General features: G+C 50.4%; 1 protein-coding gene across 3 annotated transcripts; it reads left to right on the forward strand.

Annotated features, from left to right (window-relative positions):
- Positions 1 to 210: 210 nt before the first annotated feature.
- CCDC42 (coiled-coil domain containing 42) lies at positions 211 to 14,936 on the forward strand. 3 transcript variants are annotated; one of them, XM_055257624.2, is made up of 8 exons: positions 222 to 618; positions 961 to 1,066; positions 1,415 to 1,519; positions 3,472 to 3,669; positions 9,387 to 9,608; positions 9,734 to 9,892; positions 10,903 to 11,021; positions 14,657 to 14,936. In XM_055257624.2, exons 1-7 carry the CDS (start codon positions 536 to 538, stop codon positions 10,999 to 11,001), a joined length of 972 nt encoding a protein of 323 aa, XP_055113599.1. In that variant the 5' UTR covers positions 222 to 535; the 3' UTR covers positions 11,002 to 11,021; positions 14,657 to 14,936. The 3 variants fall into 3 exon arrangements, with proteins under 3 accessions (XP_055113602.1, XP_055113599.1, XP_055113601.1); XM_055257626.2 differs by lacking the exon at positions 10,903 to 11,021 and having other exon boundaries at positions 229 to 618; XM_055257627.2 differs by lacking the exons at positions 9,387 to 9,608; positions 10,903 to 11,021 and having other exon boundaries at positions 211 to 618.
- Positions 14,937 to 15,164: the final 228 nt, after the last annotated feature.

The following is a 15,164-nucleotide window of genomic DNA, read 5'->3' on the forward strand; positions in this document are numbered from 1 at the left end:
CGACCAAGGCCCGGCCCCTCCCTCACTCTCACCCACACCTGAACCCCAGGGAGGCCCCAAGAGCAGGACGCCCGCACAAGGCCGCTCCTCCACCAGATGCCCCTTCTCAGCCACACTCGCCAGAAGCTGCCTCCTGGCCCTGGGCTCCATGGCAACCAGCATCTAACCAGGCCTAATGCCTTCCCAGAGTTCCTGAGGGCAAAGGGCAGGAGCAGAGAGCACGACCCCAGCAAGGGGAGGACCAATGGGGGCAGGGGGCAGAGGGCAGCGCCTGGACTCCACGTGTCGGCCACAGAACCAGGCAGCCTGTTGCTAGGTAACCACATCTCCCATCACTGCCCCAGCACATCGTCCTGAGCCGCCCATCCTGTCTCCAGCCACCTTCTATGGAGTCGCAAACACCATCATCTGTGGGACCCTGAAGGCCAAAGAGAGAAACAAGAGCACAGCCACCACCCCTGAGCCACCTGTGGCTCTGCTACCCACAATTTCACTGTGAAGAGTCAGCTGCCTGGGCCGTGAGGTCACTGCCACCATGAGTCTGGGCATCATGGAAGAGGAAGACCTGGCCGAGTACTTCCGGCTGCAGTATGGGGAGCGGCTGCTGCAGATGCTCCAGTGAGTGTCTGAGGCCTGGCTTGCCCACCCCTCTGTGCCTGGGACCACTCACACCCACCCCATACCTCATCTTCCAACCTGTCTGTCCCCTCCTCTCCTGTAACCCAGTGCCCCAAATAACCCTGGCACCGGTCCACCCCATCATGCTGGTCTCCACCCCATCACCCTCCCCCAGCTCACTCCTGCATGGCCCTCTATGCTTCTCAACACAACATTCCTTTCCCTCGGAAAGGGAGAGAGGCCCCTCTCCTTCCCCAGGGGTATCTGTCTCCACGGGTTACTCCCAGCCCCAGCCTACGCCATCTCAGAAACACAGCCCTCTCGTGTTCACATTTTGCACAGGAAACTCCCCAATGTTGAGGGGGCGTCGGAGTCCCCATCCATCCGGCTACTGGAGAAGAAAAAGGAGACGAAAATCATGCATCAAACTATGGTGCAGAAGAAGAAGGTGGGGACTCGGGGATGGAGTGCAGAGGGGCAGGAAAGGAAGAGGGTGGGCTGGGGCTCTGGGAGAGCCTGTGGACAGCCCTCCATTGTCTGGGTGGGGTGGCTAGAGCCAGGAGTCCTCTATGGTGGTCTGGTCTCTTTGGGGAGAACAGAAAGGATCTGGGTCTTGGGGATACCACTGTCCAGGGATGCTCTGCTCCGAGCCAGGCATGGGGTAGAAAGTGGGAGGTTCCTATGGACCCTCTTGGGCCTGGGGATGGAGCCTCTGGGGCAGGGATGCTGGGGTCTTTCTTGGTACTCATGTCAGGAGCCCTCCTGACCTCTCTGCTCCCCCACCCCCACCCCAAAGATGTTTCAGCGCAGAATGGAAACCCTGAACCTGCGCTGGGAAGAACTGGGCGTTAAGGAAGCCCAGCTGAAGGCTCACATCCAGAAGTTTGAGCAGTTCATCCAGGTTTGAAGGGGTGTGGGCGGCCGCAGTAGCCGGGGATCCATACTCGGCAGATGGGCAAACTGCCACTCCTCCTCCTTGCTTCTGCTGACTCCTCGCCCTGAGTTAAAAGCATCCTTAGTGCTCCAACACTGCCTGGCACTTCCCTAGGCATCCTTTATGTCCCCCACCTGTCTCTGTTTGTAATTTTCCATTTACCTATCAGTCTCTGCTCCCTCTAGATGGCTGTTTCCTATTTCTTCTCTAGTACCTAGGATGTACAGTTTATCCAGTAAATGAATGCATGGATGAATGAATGAAGGTGCTACAGTCAGGACTAAACACTTGGGGAATACAATGATGAATGAGACAGAGTTTTAGTCCCTCCACCCACCCCACCCCTCCATCCTTGTCCTTGCACTGAAGGTCCAGGCAGGGGATGATTGAAGGACCAGGCGCCAGAATCCATTCCAAGACATCCTCTCTCACTTCAGTCTTTAGTGGAGCAATTTAATCATCTTAAAAATCCAGATTTATCCAGACCCACTCCAGTTAGCACTTACGCAGCCCTGAAGGGCCTGGTCCAGCTCAGGGAGTGGGCAATGATTGCCGTCGGCCACAAAGAAGCCCCGCTCTTAGGCACCTTCCTTCCTGCTCTGTGCCTAAGCCGTGTGGGACAGGAAGTCCTTGGACTGGGCACATTCTCCAGAGGTCCAGTTCTTCTTAGCAGCCAGAGAAACACTTATGGAGTGGTTGGGGCAGGAGAAGATTTGGGCGTGAGGCATTCTCCATATGGCTCTCAGAGGGTCGGTAGCTTCAATTCCCAGAGAGTTTGCTATAAACACAGACCCCGGGGGCTTCCCTTGTTGCTTTCAGCACGTCTGAGGTTGGGGTCAGGCTTCTATATTTTTTAAAAAGCTCCCCAGGCAGTTCTGATGACCAAGTGGATTTGAAAGTCACTGGTTTAGACCCCTTTAGTCCTCTCCTGGGCTTACGGGGCAGCATATAGATCCTGCATGCACCTTCCTCAGTGGCCTCCAAGTGCCACCACCACATACGCCTGTCCATGTGGAATCACAGAAGCCCCTGAAGGGAGAAAGGAGCCACACAGGGCGAGGGGTGGGCTTGCCCCTGATCTTAGGCGAGGGCTCTGCAGAAGGAAGAGGCAGGATTGGATTGACTGCAGTAACTGAGCCTCGTTCTGTCCTCTGGGCATCGAACTGCCTGTTCCATCCCCTCCCTCAGCGGGATGCCAGTCTGAGCTTCTAGGAGCCTGCTCTCCCAGTGGCCTTACTCCCCAGGCCCTACAGCACCAGGCACATCTCCTCTCTCATCTTCCTGGAGCTCTAGCCCTGTTGCCCCAGCTTGTGAAAGGGAGAGGGGCTTCTGCCTCCCATCTCCGCAGCTGGGAAAATGGAGGCACAGAGTACCGAATCGGGAGAAAATTCCAGCCTCTCAGCTCTGGTCCGGGAGGGGTCCCTCTGCTCCATGGAAAATGGCCACCACTAAGAACAGAAACCACAGAAGCTTTGTCAGGAGGGTTCCTGCTCCCACTTCTGGACTTTCTCAGTCTTCTCGGGGGGTTGACTTCTTCCAGACTCTGAGCCCAGTGCAATGTAGGTCTTCCCCAGTCCACTCTCTGAAGTCCAGAGCCCAAGTCCCACAGGAAAGAACCATTTCCTGTCTGCCCCTCCGGCCCCAGGGCCACCTGTTGACTTTGGATTAAACCTCTGTCCTCACAGTCCCCTGAGCCCCACCTCAGTCCACAGAAATCTCTTCAGCCAGCTTCAAATAACCCTGGAGAGCCTTTTCCTTCACCCCTCTTCTGCCCCATGGGTGGCCCAGCAATCTCTGCCTGTTGCCAGGATGGTTTGTGCAGACAGAGGGGTCTGAGGGCACCACCAGGCCCAGGAAGGCCTCGGCCCCGGGAGGGCCGGGCGAGGCTTCCTGACCAGCGCCGCCTCCCCGGGCCCCAGGAGAACGACCAGAAACGGATCCGCGCCATGAAGAAAGCCAACAAGGAGCGAGAGCTAAAGCGCCAGCACATGCAGGAGCTGACCAAGGGCAAGCAGGAGGTGGCGGCGCTGCGGCTGGAGCACCAGCGGCTGAGCGCCAAGCTGAAGGACTACTCCATCTTCAGCAAATACCTAGAGAAGGTGGTGGAGAACTCCGAGGTGAATTCAAGGAGCAGGGGCAGAGGTGGGGGGCGGCCCTGGCACCTTCCTCAGCCCCACCTCCTCTTCCCCGGGGCCTGGGGCCATGGGGTGGAGTTCAGGCTCAGCTGGCTGGGGACTGTGGACCCTCTGGGCCCCAGGAGCTCTGCAGGGTGGGCACCCTGCTCCGAGGAGATGCAGCCAGCCCTGGGGGGGCACTGGGGAGCAGCTAAAAGAAGCCTCTAGTGAGGCTGGATGAGTTTCTCAAGGGGTGGGGCCTAGTGGTGTGTCTTTGTGTGTCTGTGTGAGTCACAACTGTGTACATATCTTGCATGAGTTGCGTGTCTATGTCTACATGTGTGTCCATGGCTGTGTCTGTCTAAAGGGGTGTGTGTATGTGTGTCAGCACGTGGCCTCCCTCTATCCCTGCATCCCCTCCTCTCAGTGTCTTCTGTTGACTGGAGAGTAAATTCGGGAGAGTAAGGGAGAGGAGTAGGAAAAACACTCAACCTCCTGCAGAACTGGGGTGCTTCATATGTGCTGGGCCCCGGGGTTGATGCTTCACACGGGTAACTTCATTCAGTTCGCTGGTGAGCCCCAGGGTGAACCCAAGCTGATCATCCTTTTACAGAGAAGGAAATGGAGGGTCCGAGAAGTTAAGCCACCTGCTCAGAGTCTCACAGCTTGTCAGTGGGGAGAGCCTTTGCTTTTAGCCACACTTCAGTAGGCCCCACAGTGTCATTGACAAGGGCTGTCCCTGCAGTCCCTGTGGCTGGAGCCCAGGGAACTTCTTGGCTCCACCGCGCCTCTTGCAGCGTCTGACACTGCCGATGCCCCTCCTGGAAACCCACCTCTGCCCTCAACTCAGTGGCACCTCCCTCTCTCTCTCCTATCTCTGGCCCTTCCTTCTCAGGCTCCTCGGGCGGGGGCGCCTCTTCCCAGCTCCTTCTTATGTGGTGGGTCCAGGTTCTCTGTCTCAGATCCTCCCCCCCCTTTTATTTTTTTTGAGATGGAGTTTCGCTCTTATTGCCCAGGCTGCAGTGCAGTGGCACAATCTCAGCTCACTGCAACCTCTGCCTTCAGTTTTCAAGTGATTCTCCTGCCTCAGCCTCCCGAGTAGCTGGGATTACAGGAGCCCGCCATCATGCCCAGCTAATTTTCGTATTTCTAGTAGAAACGGGGTTTCACCATGTTGGTCAGGCTGGTCTTGAACTCCTGACCTGGTGATCCGCTTGCCTTGGCCTCCCAAAGTGCTGGAATTACAGGTGTGAGCGATCCTCCACTTTTCTTCTTAGCAATGTCCAGGGCCTCCCATGGATGCCACCCATGTCACATTATCTCCTCCCCCATGTGACCAACAGCCAGGAGATCCCCTGACTAGAGCAGATGGAAGCACCCCCTCCAGGGGTGTGGATCCATGTCCTCTGAGGGAAGGGGCGACAGGATGCACAACTGTTCAAAGTTCCCACAATTTCCATATCAAACCACTAACCTAATTTACTCATGCGTGAGTCCCACCCTGCATTATTTCCTCCACTCAAAGGTGCTACGTACTATAAGGTCAGTGGCTCATTTCATGGTTGGGGTTTGTTGGGGGACAGGAAGTAAGGAGGGACTACCAGATTAAAACTGCAGATGAATTACAAGATGTAGCCAGGTACGGTGGCTCACGCCTGTAATCCCGGCACTTTGAGAGGCCGAGGTAGGTGGATCACCTGAGGTCAGGAGTTCAACACCAGTGTGGCCAACGTGGTGAAACCCCGTCTCTACTAAAAATACAAAAATTAGCCGGGCGTGATGGCAGGCGCCTGTAATCCCAGCTACTTGGAAGGCTGAGGCAGGAGAATTGCTTGAACCCAGGAGGCGGAGGTTGCAGTGAGCCGAGGTTGCACCATTGCACTCCAGCCTGGGCGACAAGAGCGAAACTCCGTCTCAAAAACAAACAAACCAAAAATAATTGTAAGATGTGTCTTGAATTCAGAGCTGGTAAAATATGTATCTTAGAATGGAGGAAATTGGCCTGTGTCTCCCTCCTAAGCTTGAGACCCCCACATTTAACTCATCCCATGCACACTCATCTAATCTGCTTCCTGCCAGCCCCAGGACAGCCCTGCCGCTGGCGCGACCTGTGCTGGTGAAAGGCAGGACCACCCACTCACAGCCCCACCAGAACCTGGGCCTCCTTGGCTCCTCCCTCCTGCTCAGTGCCACAGCTATCAATCAGCAGATCTGGTCTGTTCTGCCTTGGAAGTATTTCTGGAATCCAGCCCCTGCCCCTTCCTCATCCAGGCCACCAGTGGTACCTCGTCTGGAGTTCAACTCTGCGTCGTTCCTGGCCAGCCTGTTCAGCTTTCCCCCAACCCCCCTCTCTTTCTCTTTTTTCTTCTTTGTTTATTTTGTTCAAAGCATAGAGACACACATAACAGCAACCAAGTACTTATCACACAGCTTTGCTAAATCTTCGTATTTTCCCCATCTGCCTCCAGTTCTTTTGTCTTAAATCAAACACTACCGATAATTGAAATCCGGTAAATGAAATCCTTTGTGTCCTTCCAAATCTTACATTTCTTCACCTGTCCTCAGACATCACAAGTATCCTTTAAAAAATTCTCAAGTCATGCTTGTTTTTATTATTTTGTAACATTTTGTAACATTTAAGGTTTTGTAACTTTTTGAGTATTCTGCTTTCAAAAATTCTCAAATAGCCAGGCGCGGTGGCTCACGTTTGTAATCCCAGCACTTTGGGGAGGCCGAGGTGGGCAGATCACGAGGTCAGGAATTTGAGACCAGCCTGGCCAACACAGTGAAGCCCCGTCTCTACTAAAAATACAAAAATTGGCTGGGCGTGGGGGCAGGTGCCTGTAATCCCAGCTACTCCAGAGGCTGAGGCAGGAGAATCGCTTGAACCCGGGAGACAGAGGTTGCAGTGAGCCAAGATCATGCCATTGCACTCCAGCCTGGGTGACAGAGCTAGACTCCGTCTCAAAAAAAAAAAAAAAAATCTCAAATCATGCTTCTTTTTATTATTTTATCACATTTAATGTTTTGTAACTTTTTATACGGAATTTTTAAGCATACACAAAAGTAAAGACAATAGTCTATTGAACACCTGTTGCTCATTACCTGATTCTAATAATGATTAATTCATTGTCACATCCCCTACACTTTCCCACCTCTGCCATTTTGAAGCAAACAATATATTTTCATCCATTTGTGTCTCTCTGCAGTATGTATCTCTAAGAGATGAGAGCTCTTTTTAAAATAACTACAACACCATTGTCACACCTTCTATAAAATTGATGGTAATTCCTTAACATCAAATATCAGTATCATTTATTGCACAAAATGGGCCAAGCGTGGTGGCTTATGCCTGTAATCTCAGTGTTTTCGGAGGCTGAGGTGGGAGGATCACTTGAGCCCAGGAGTTCAAGACCAGCCTGGGCAACAAAGTGAGGCCCCCCCAAATCTGCAAAAAATTAAAAAATAAAAATCAATCAGGAATGGTGGCACACACCTGTGGTCCCAGCTACTTGGGAGGCTGAGGCAGGAGGACTGCGTGAGCCCAGAAGGTCAGGGCTGCAGTGAGCTGTGTTTATGCCACTGTAGTCCAGCCTGAACAATAGAGTGAGACCCTGTCTTTTAAGACAAATTATTGCACGGATGCTTTTTGTACAGTTGGTTTGTTCCAATGAGAGTCCATATAAGGTCCTCACACTGCCCTTAGTTGGTATGCTTCTTAAGCCAGACGCAAAAGAGGTTATATCTTATGATTCCACTGACGTGTTTAAAAACAGGTAAAATTAATCTTTGTTGATAGAAGTCAGAATATTGGTTTCCTCAACGGTCGCGGGAAGACACTCACTAGCAACCCTTCCTCATTTATTTGCTAGAATACTACCATAAAGAAAAGGACTTCATAAAGAGACCCTTTCCTTCATCAACCATTTGATTACTATGTGGGCCTCACAGAGAAAGTTTGTTAAACACTTTATTTAGTTTTCAGAATAATGAATTGGTTCTTTAGCACTGACCTGTGATGTTTCTAGTATCATTGTGAACTTGTGGATTTTTAACATATTTGATATGTTTTAATCCTTTGCACTTATTCTTACTAATGTTCAAATCATCTCATCTTTGGGCAGTGGGAGGCGCTTCGATTTGGCACCTAAATCCTTTTGACATCAGCATTAAGTTTTAGAGGTGTGTTCCTAGTAGCTCTGATGTGGTCCATTTATTTGAACTGTGGTACGCTGTTGCACTGTGTGCCAGATGAACTTTCAGAAATGCAGACGTGAATTGTCTGTTTCTTAAAATCCTTCAACGGATAAAGTCCACACTCCTTCCCAAGGTTTACTGAGCTCTTTTTTTCCTTCTTTCTTTCTCTTTCCTTCCTTTTTCTTTTTCCTTTCCCTTCCTTCCTCCCTCCTTCCCTTTCTTCTTTCTTTTCCTTCCTTCCTCCCTCCCCCCTCTCCTTCTTCTTCCTTCTTCCTTCCCTCTTTCTTTCTTCTTCTTTCTTCTTCCTTTCTTCTTCTTCTCAATCTCTCCCTCCCCATCTTGAACTCAGGCTACCTTGAGCATCCTGAACATACCACCCCCTATTCCATTCATCTTTGCCCAGGCTGTCTCCTTCACCTGTAGCACTGCCTCACCTCCCTACACCTGCTTTTGCTGGCTATCTTCTATTTATATACCTCCCGTCTTATTTCAGCCACCCTTTCTCCCAAGAAACCTTTTCTGGCACATGCATCCATCACTGGAGATGCCATGAGATGGAGAAGGTGCTCGGGAAGTTTCCCCTGGGTGGCTGAAAGGCATGCTTTGATAAGCCCCTAGGAAGGCAACTTGGCATCACAGAACTGGCGTTCATGCTGCCTTCTAAAGAGCGTGGGTTTCAGGGCTTCTGTTCCACTGAGTGGGACCTGAGGGTTAGGGCCAGAGTGGCATGGTTCTGGACCAGGCTGGGGGAGGTGAGCTGAGTCTGGCAGGCCACCTGCCCCACCAGCACCCTCTCTAGCCCCTGCTTCTCCCTCAGCAAATGAACAAATACCAGAGATCACCAACGTGAAGGCTTTCCCGGAGTCCCGTCCAGCCCCATCCCCCAGTCATAGATAGGGCTTATCTTGCTGTTGTAACTGTTTACTTGTCTGTCTGTCCTCCCTCCATGCCACCCCCCAAGCTGTAAGCTTCCTAAGAGCAGAGTCTGGTTTTCCTAACTCCTGCTATTTCCCTAGGATTTAGCTTAGCTCCTGGCTTGTAAGTGGCTCCTGGTACAATCTTGTTGAATAGGAAATTCTTGCCTTGGGAGACGTTGCAAAATACCTTCCATCAGCAATTATCAACCCTGGCTGTGCCTAGAGCCACCTGGGGACCTTTTGCAAAATTCAGATGCCAGAGACCACAGAAGACTTGTTTATTCATCTGAATCTCCGGGGGTGGAGACTGGGAGGTGTCCTTTTTAAAGCCCCTGCAGGTGATTCTCACATGCAGTTAAAGTCGAAAATCCCTGGCCCAGTTGTGCATCCCCCTGCCCAACAAATGGACCGTGGCCCGTGCAAACCCAGGAGAAGGAGGCAGCGGGACCCCAGTGTCCCTCACAGCCTCTGGCTGTGACCCTGGCCAAGGGCCTCCCTGCCCAGGTGTCCAGGTGTCCAGGCATCCAGGCTGGGGGTTGACAGGACTGGGTGGCTCCCTCAGGCCCCAGGGGCTGGCTGTACATTGACCTGAGCCCCTGACCACAGTTCGAGGAGATCCATGAGGTGATTGCGCGCTACAAGACGCTGGTGAGCATGCACCACGACCTCATGCAGTCTGCACAGGAGGGCCAGGAGAAGATTGAGCGCGCCAAGGCCCGGCTGGCGCGCTACATGGAGGAAAAGGATGATGAGATCCTGCAGCAAAACAATGAGCTGGCAAGGCTGCAGATGCGCTTCGACCGTGCCCGCAGCAATGTCATCATCTGGGTGAGGGGCCCGGGGTGGGCCAGGGGGCTCCCGGGCACTGGGTGAGTGAGGGCCTGAACGTACACACACACAAACATACACACACCACATGCTGTGCTCATGCCCCGTCCTTATCCACTCTCCAGGAATCTCGCTGGGCACACATCCAGAACACCGCAGCCAAGAAGACCCTTCTGCTTGGCACCATTAAGATGGCCACGCTGAACCTCTTCCAGATCGTGAGCAAGCAGCTGAAGGAGGTGACCGAGGTGGCACTGGAGGACACCCACAAGCAGCTGGACATGGTAGGAGGAGGGGACAGGCACTGGGCCCATGGGGTCAGCTGGGCCGAGGAGGTTGCTAGTTGGTTGGGTGAAAGAAGGAACCCGACAGGCAGCAGAGGAGGGACTCTCAAAATTTAACAACATCAGGATCACCTGGGAGGGTGAGGAGTATTACTGGGCCCCACCTGCAGAGTCTCTGACTCAGTGGATCTGAGATGAGAACCCATGAATTTACATTTTCAGCAAGTTCCCAAGTGGTTTGGGGTTCCCTACTTTGAGAACCATTGCATTAGCACCAAAACCCTTTTTAGCCCCAGTCTACAGAGCAGTAGCAGGGACCCACTACTGAATCCATTAGTTGTGCAAAACAGCCTTATTCTAGTGAGATACTGTGGCTTGCTGAAGGCTTGAGCTTGAGGCCCACACTTCGTTAAAAAGAGAAATTGGGGCCAGCGCGGTGGCTCACACCTGTAATCCCAGCACTTTGGGAGGCCGAGGTGGGTGGATCACCTGAGGTTGGGAGTTCAAGGCCAGCCTCAAAAAAAAAACAAAAAAAAACCAGCAGTTGACTTGGAGGCACTTTCCCTACTTTTACAAAAAAAAAAAAAAAAAAAAAAAGGTGAAATTCATGAAATATACACAGCTAGGAAAAGGGAGTTCCCTAAAACAAATAATTAGCCTACATCTTAAAGCCTGTTTGAACAGAATTATTTTATAGCCCAAAGAAGGGCATTTGTAAGCAAGTGTGTTCTGGAAGTAGCAATTCTCAACATTTCGCCTTTATACTCCTAGAGTTTATTGAGGACTCCCAGAGAGCTTTTCTTTATGGGGTTATATCTATTTATAATTGCCATAATAGAAATTAAAACAGAAAATATAAAAATATTTGTTTCATTCATTCATTTTTAAATAATGATAAAACTACGTTAACAGAAATAGCATTGTTTATGAAAAAAGTTTCAAAAGTGTTTTATGAGAGGAGTGGCATTGTTTGACACACTTGCAAATCCCTTTAATGTCTGGTTTAACAGAGGACAGGCAGGTGCTCATGTCCACTCCTGCATTCATTCTGTTGTGACAGCATATGTCACGGAAACTCCTCTCCGGGAAATGCCACTGGGTGCTCGTGAGAGAGTAAGAGCGAAAAAAGGCAAATAACATTTTAATATTATCGTAAAAAGAGTTTTGGCCTCAAAAACCCCTGTCCCCCAGAATAGGGCCTCAGAGACTCCCAGAAATCCTCAGGCCCCCTCCCCTCGGCCTCCCGGAGGTCCTCGGGCCCTTGCCCTTAGCTGTTGTAAAGAAAGATGCAGCGGGAGGGCCCAGCACGGTTGCTCATGCCTGTAATCCCAGCACTTTTGGAGGCTGAGGCAGGTGGATCATGAGGTCAGGAGTTTGAGACCAGCCTGGCCAACATGGTGAAACCCCATTTCTACTAAAAATGCAAAAATTAGCCGGGCGTGGTGGCAGGCACCTGTAATCCCAGCTACCCAGGAGGCTGAGGCGGGAGAATCCCTTGAACCTGGGAGGCGGAGGTTGCAGTGAGCCAAGATCGCGCCATTGCACTCCAGCCTGGGCAACAAGAGCAAGACCCTGTCTCAAGATTCAGTGGAAGATACCGCCCTCCAGCAGCTCACTCCCACAGGTGCATCTCCTGCTGAGACCATACCTTCTAGTCCATCCACTCCAAATTTTGAGTTTCTGAATCCCTCTCAACTTGGATTCACCTCTACAGGAGAATTTCAGATTGCCCAAAAAGTTATTTGAAAATATCTCACTTCATTCCCGTAGGAGATGAACCTACTCATGGAAATACACATGACCGAGTAGCCTAAAGGTTTAAAATTAAGAGCCTGGGAAAGTTCAAGTTGAACTCAGAGGTCAAGGATGGAGAGAAATACAGACTGCCCTTGGTTCTTAAGGGTCTTAGACAGGGGCAGTAATTGTTTCTGAGCTTGCTGGTAACCCGAAAGAAAAGCCACCTGTAGCTCTTATACTAGCATAAGAAAAAATAAGGTTTCCTCCCAGACAGCGCGCCTTTTCCCGGCACTTAGTTCTCACTGAAATTTCTCGATGAGCCTTCATTGACACTCTATGAATAATGTTCTCAACAGCATCCCTGCAACTAATGCAGGCACTGGCTTTGAAAAGCAGCTGCTTATACAGAACAAGGAACGTGGTGCACAGGACAGCTTAGGAAAAGCTATTCTGCAGAAGGCCAAGTCAATTTGAATTCCTTAGAGTGTGTCATAGAAGGTTTGGCATTATCCCTGAAGAAAAGCCAAACTATCTGAACAAGCACTTTCCAAGCTGAATCCTGAGATATTGTTTCCTAGGGGGAATAAAAGGACTCCATAGACTAATACATTTAGAAACTCTAAATTAAACAAAGATAAGATTAAAAAAACAAACAGGACTTGGAGTCTTTGCTATAGTTCTGTGCCCTGAGATGCTCCCAGCAGGCAGCGTTTCTAAAACTGACTTGACCACAGAACTCCTTTGGGGCATGTGACCACTTATTATGAGAACATAGCTCAGGAAATGCTGACCTGTCTTCTCTGTCATCTTGGGAAAGCTGCTTTAATTCATTGACTCTCTGTTTTCTCATTTGCAAAATGGGAATGATATCGGTAATAGTAATAGTATCAGCAGCTGACAGTTGTTGAGAGCTTTGGACAAAGTCTGTTTAGTTCCATCTCTGGAGACAGCCTTGAAAAGGAGAAGTTTTAGAGCTGAAATCCTTTTTTTTTTTTTTAAAAAAATTTTAGGTTCAGGAGTACATGAGCAGGTTTTTTTGTTTTTGTTTTTGTGGGTTTTTTTTTTTTTTGAGAGGGAGTCTCGCTCTGTCGCCCAGGCTGGAGTGCAGTGGTGCAATCTCAGCTCACTGCATCCTCCGCCTCCCGGGTTCACGCCATTCTCCTGCCTCAGCCTCCTGAGTAGCTGGGACTACGGGCACCTGCCACCATGCCTGGCTAATTTTTTGTATTTTTAGTAGAGATGGGGTTTTGCTGTGTTAGCCAGGATGGTCTGGATCTCCTGACCTCGTGGTCCACCCAGCTTGGCATCCCAAAGTGCTGGGATTGCAGGCGTGAGCCACCGCGTCCGGCCAAGCAGGTTTGTTATATAGGTAAACTCATGTCACAAGGGTTTGTTGTACAGGTTATTTCATCACTCAGGTATTAAGCCGAGTATCCAATAGTCATTTTTTCTGATTCTCTCCCTTCTCCCACTCTCCACCCTCAAGCAGATCCCAGTACGTGTTGTTCCCCTCTTTGTGTCCATGTATTCTCATCATTTAGCTCCCACTAATAAGTGAGAACACTCAGTATTTGGTTTTCTGTTCCTGCGTTAGTTTGCTAAGGATAGTGACCTCCACCTCCATCCATGTTCCTGCAAAGGATATGATCTCATTCTTTTTTATGGCTGCATAGTACTCCGTGGTGTATAAGTAACACATTTTCTTTATCTAGTCTACCACTGATGGGCATTTAAGTTGATTCTCTTTGCTATTGTGGATAGTGCTTCAGTAAACATCCCCGTGCATGTGTGTTTATGATAGGACGGTTTATATTACTTTGGGTATATACCCAGTAATAGAACTGCTGGGTTGAATGGTAGTTCTATTTTAACTCTTTGAGGAATCGCCACACTGCTTTCCACAATGGTTGAACTAATTGCACTTCCACTAATGGTGTATGAACGTTCCCTTTTCTCCACAACCTCAGCAGCATCTGTAATTTTTTGACTTTTTAATAGTAGCCATTCTGAGTGATGTGAGACGGTATCTCACTGTGGTTTTGGTTTGCATTAGAACTGGTATCTCAGAGGCTGTCTGGGCCAATCGTTTCTACCTCTCTCCTTATTAAAGATGAAGAAACTGAGTCCCAGAAAGATGGAGTGATTGCCCCAGACCTGCGATGGGGGCCCAGCTAGGTCATCTGACTTCTGGAGCATGACTTCTGTGTTGTGCTGACTGCGTGCTCTTTAAAAAACAGAAGCCAGTGAACAGAATTTACATTCCTTTTCATGACTCAAGGTTATCATGATGAGGATCAGCTCTGGGTTTCGAGTGCACGACCACCTTGAGGGCGGTGACGTTGTGGAAGGCAGTCTGCCCACGCTGACAGGACCCTGTCTGCTAAATCCTTTTCATCCACTAGCCTGCTTGTGACCCTTTCTTTCTTCTCCCTCCTGCTCGACTCTCAGCCTGGACTTCATACGTCACCAGGTCTGCCTCCAGGAGTTCCCAACTCCATCCCTGTTTGTTGCTTCTAATCGGCTACACCTGATACTCAATTTCACCTCAAAACATTGTCAAATGAGAGAAAGTGGCCTCCTCAAGAAGTCAGTCATGGCTGGGCGCAGTGTCTCAGGCCTGTAATCCCAGCCTTTTGGGAGGCCGAGGCGGGTGGATCACTTGAGGTCAGTAGTTCGAGGCCAGCCTGGCCAACATGGTGAAACTCCATCTCTACTGAAAACACAAAAATTAGCCGGGCATGGTCGCAGGTACCTGTAATCCCAGCCAGTCAGGAGGCTGAGACATGAGAATCGCTTAAACCCAGGGAGCGGAGGTTGCAGTGAGCCTAGATCATGCCACTGCACTCCACCCTGGGTGACAGAGCAAGACTCTCGTATCAAAAAAATACATAAATAAAAATTTAAAAAGAAGTCAGTCACAGGAAAGCAATGATGAACTCTTTACAAGTGAATGCCTGAGATGCTCCATCTTGGGACAGGGGAGGCCTCTGGGGGGCGGAGTTAACGCTAGGCTCCTTGCCTTTCTAGATCCAGCAATTTATCCAAGACCTATCGGACATCTGGGTAGAGGTGAAAAAGAAGGAACAACAGCAAGTCCGGATTTAAGGAGGCTGCCTTGTTCCAGAACGTCCTGAGACAGAGGTCATGAAAGAAGAAGTCATGAGCCTGCGGTCCAGTCAGCCTAGCTCGGGACCAATGCCCGCTGTGCCTTCCTGCTGAGGGACACCTGCCTATTTTCCCGCTCAGGCCTCATTCTATCCCTGAAAACAGTGAATGTTGTAAGAAGTTTGTTCTCAAGTTCTCTCTAGCCCTTTGGTAGTTTATTCATGGGGAAGAGTGTAGCGACGGGGGACCCCCCCAACGAGCACTCACTCTCAAAGCTGGTCACCTAGGCTGCCTGGGAACTAGAAACCACATCTTAGGTCTGGTGTCCCCTTGGCCTTGGGGGTCACACACAGTCAGTGTTCAGGTGGGGAACAAACCAGTAGGGTCAGTACAGAGGACTCTTCTCTCATCCACCACTTCAAACATTTTT

The sequence above is a fragment of the Symphalangus syndactylus genome, chromosome 20 (assembly GCF_028878055.3).
Source record: "Symphalangus syndactylus isolate Jambi chromosome 20, NHGRI_mSymSyn1-v2.1_pri, whole genome shotgun sequence".
NCBI classification, from domain to species: domain Eukaryota; kingdom Metazoa; phylum Chordata; class Mammalia; order Primates; family Hylobatidae; genus Symphalangus; species Symphalangus syndactylus.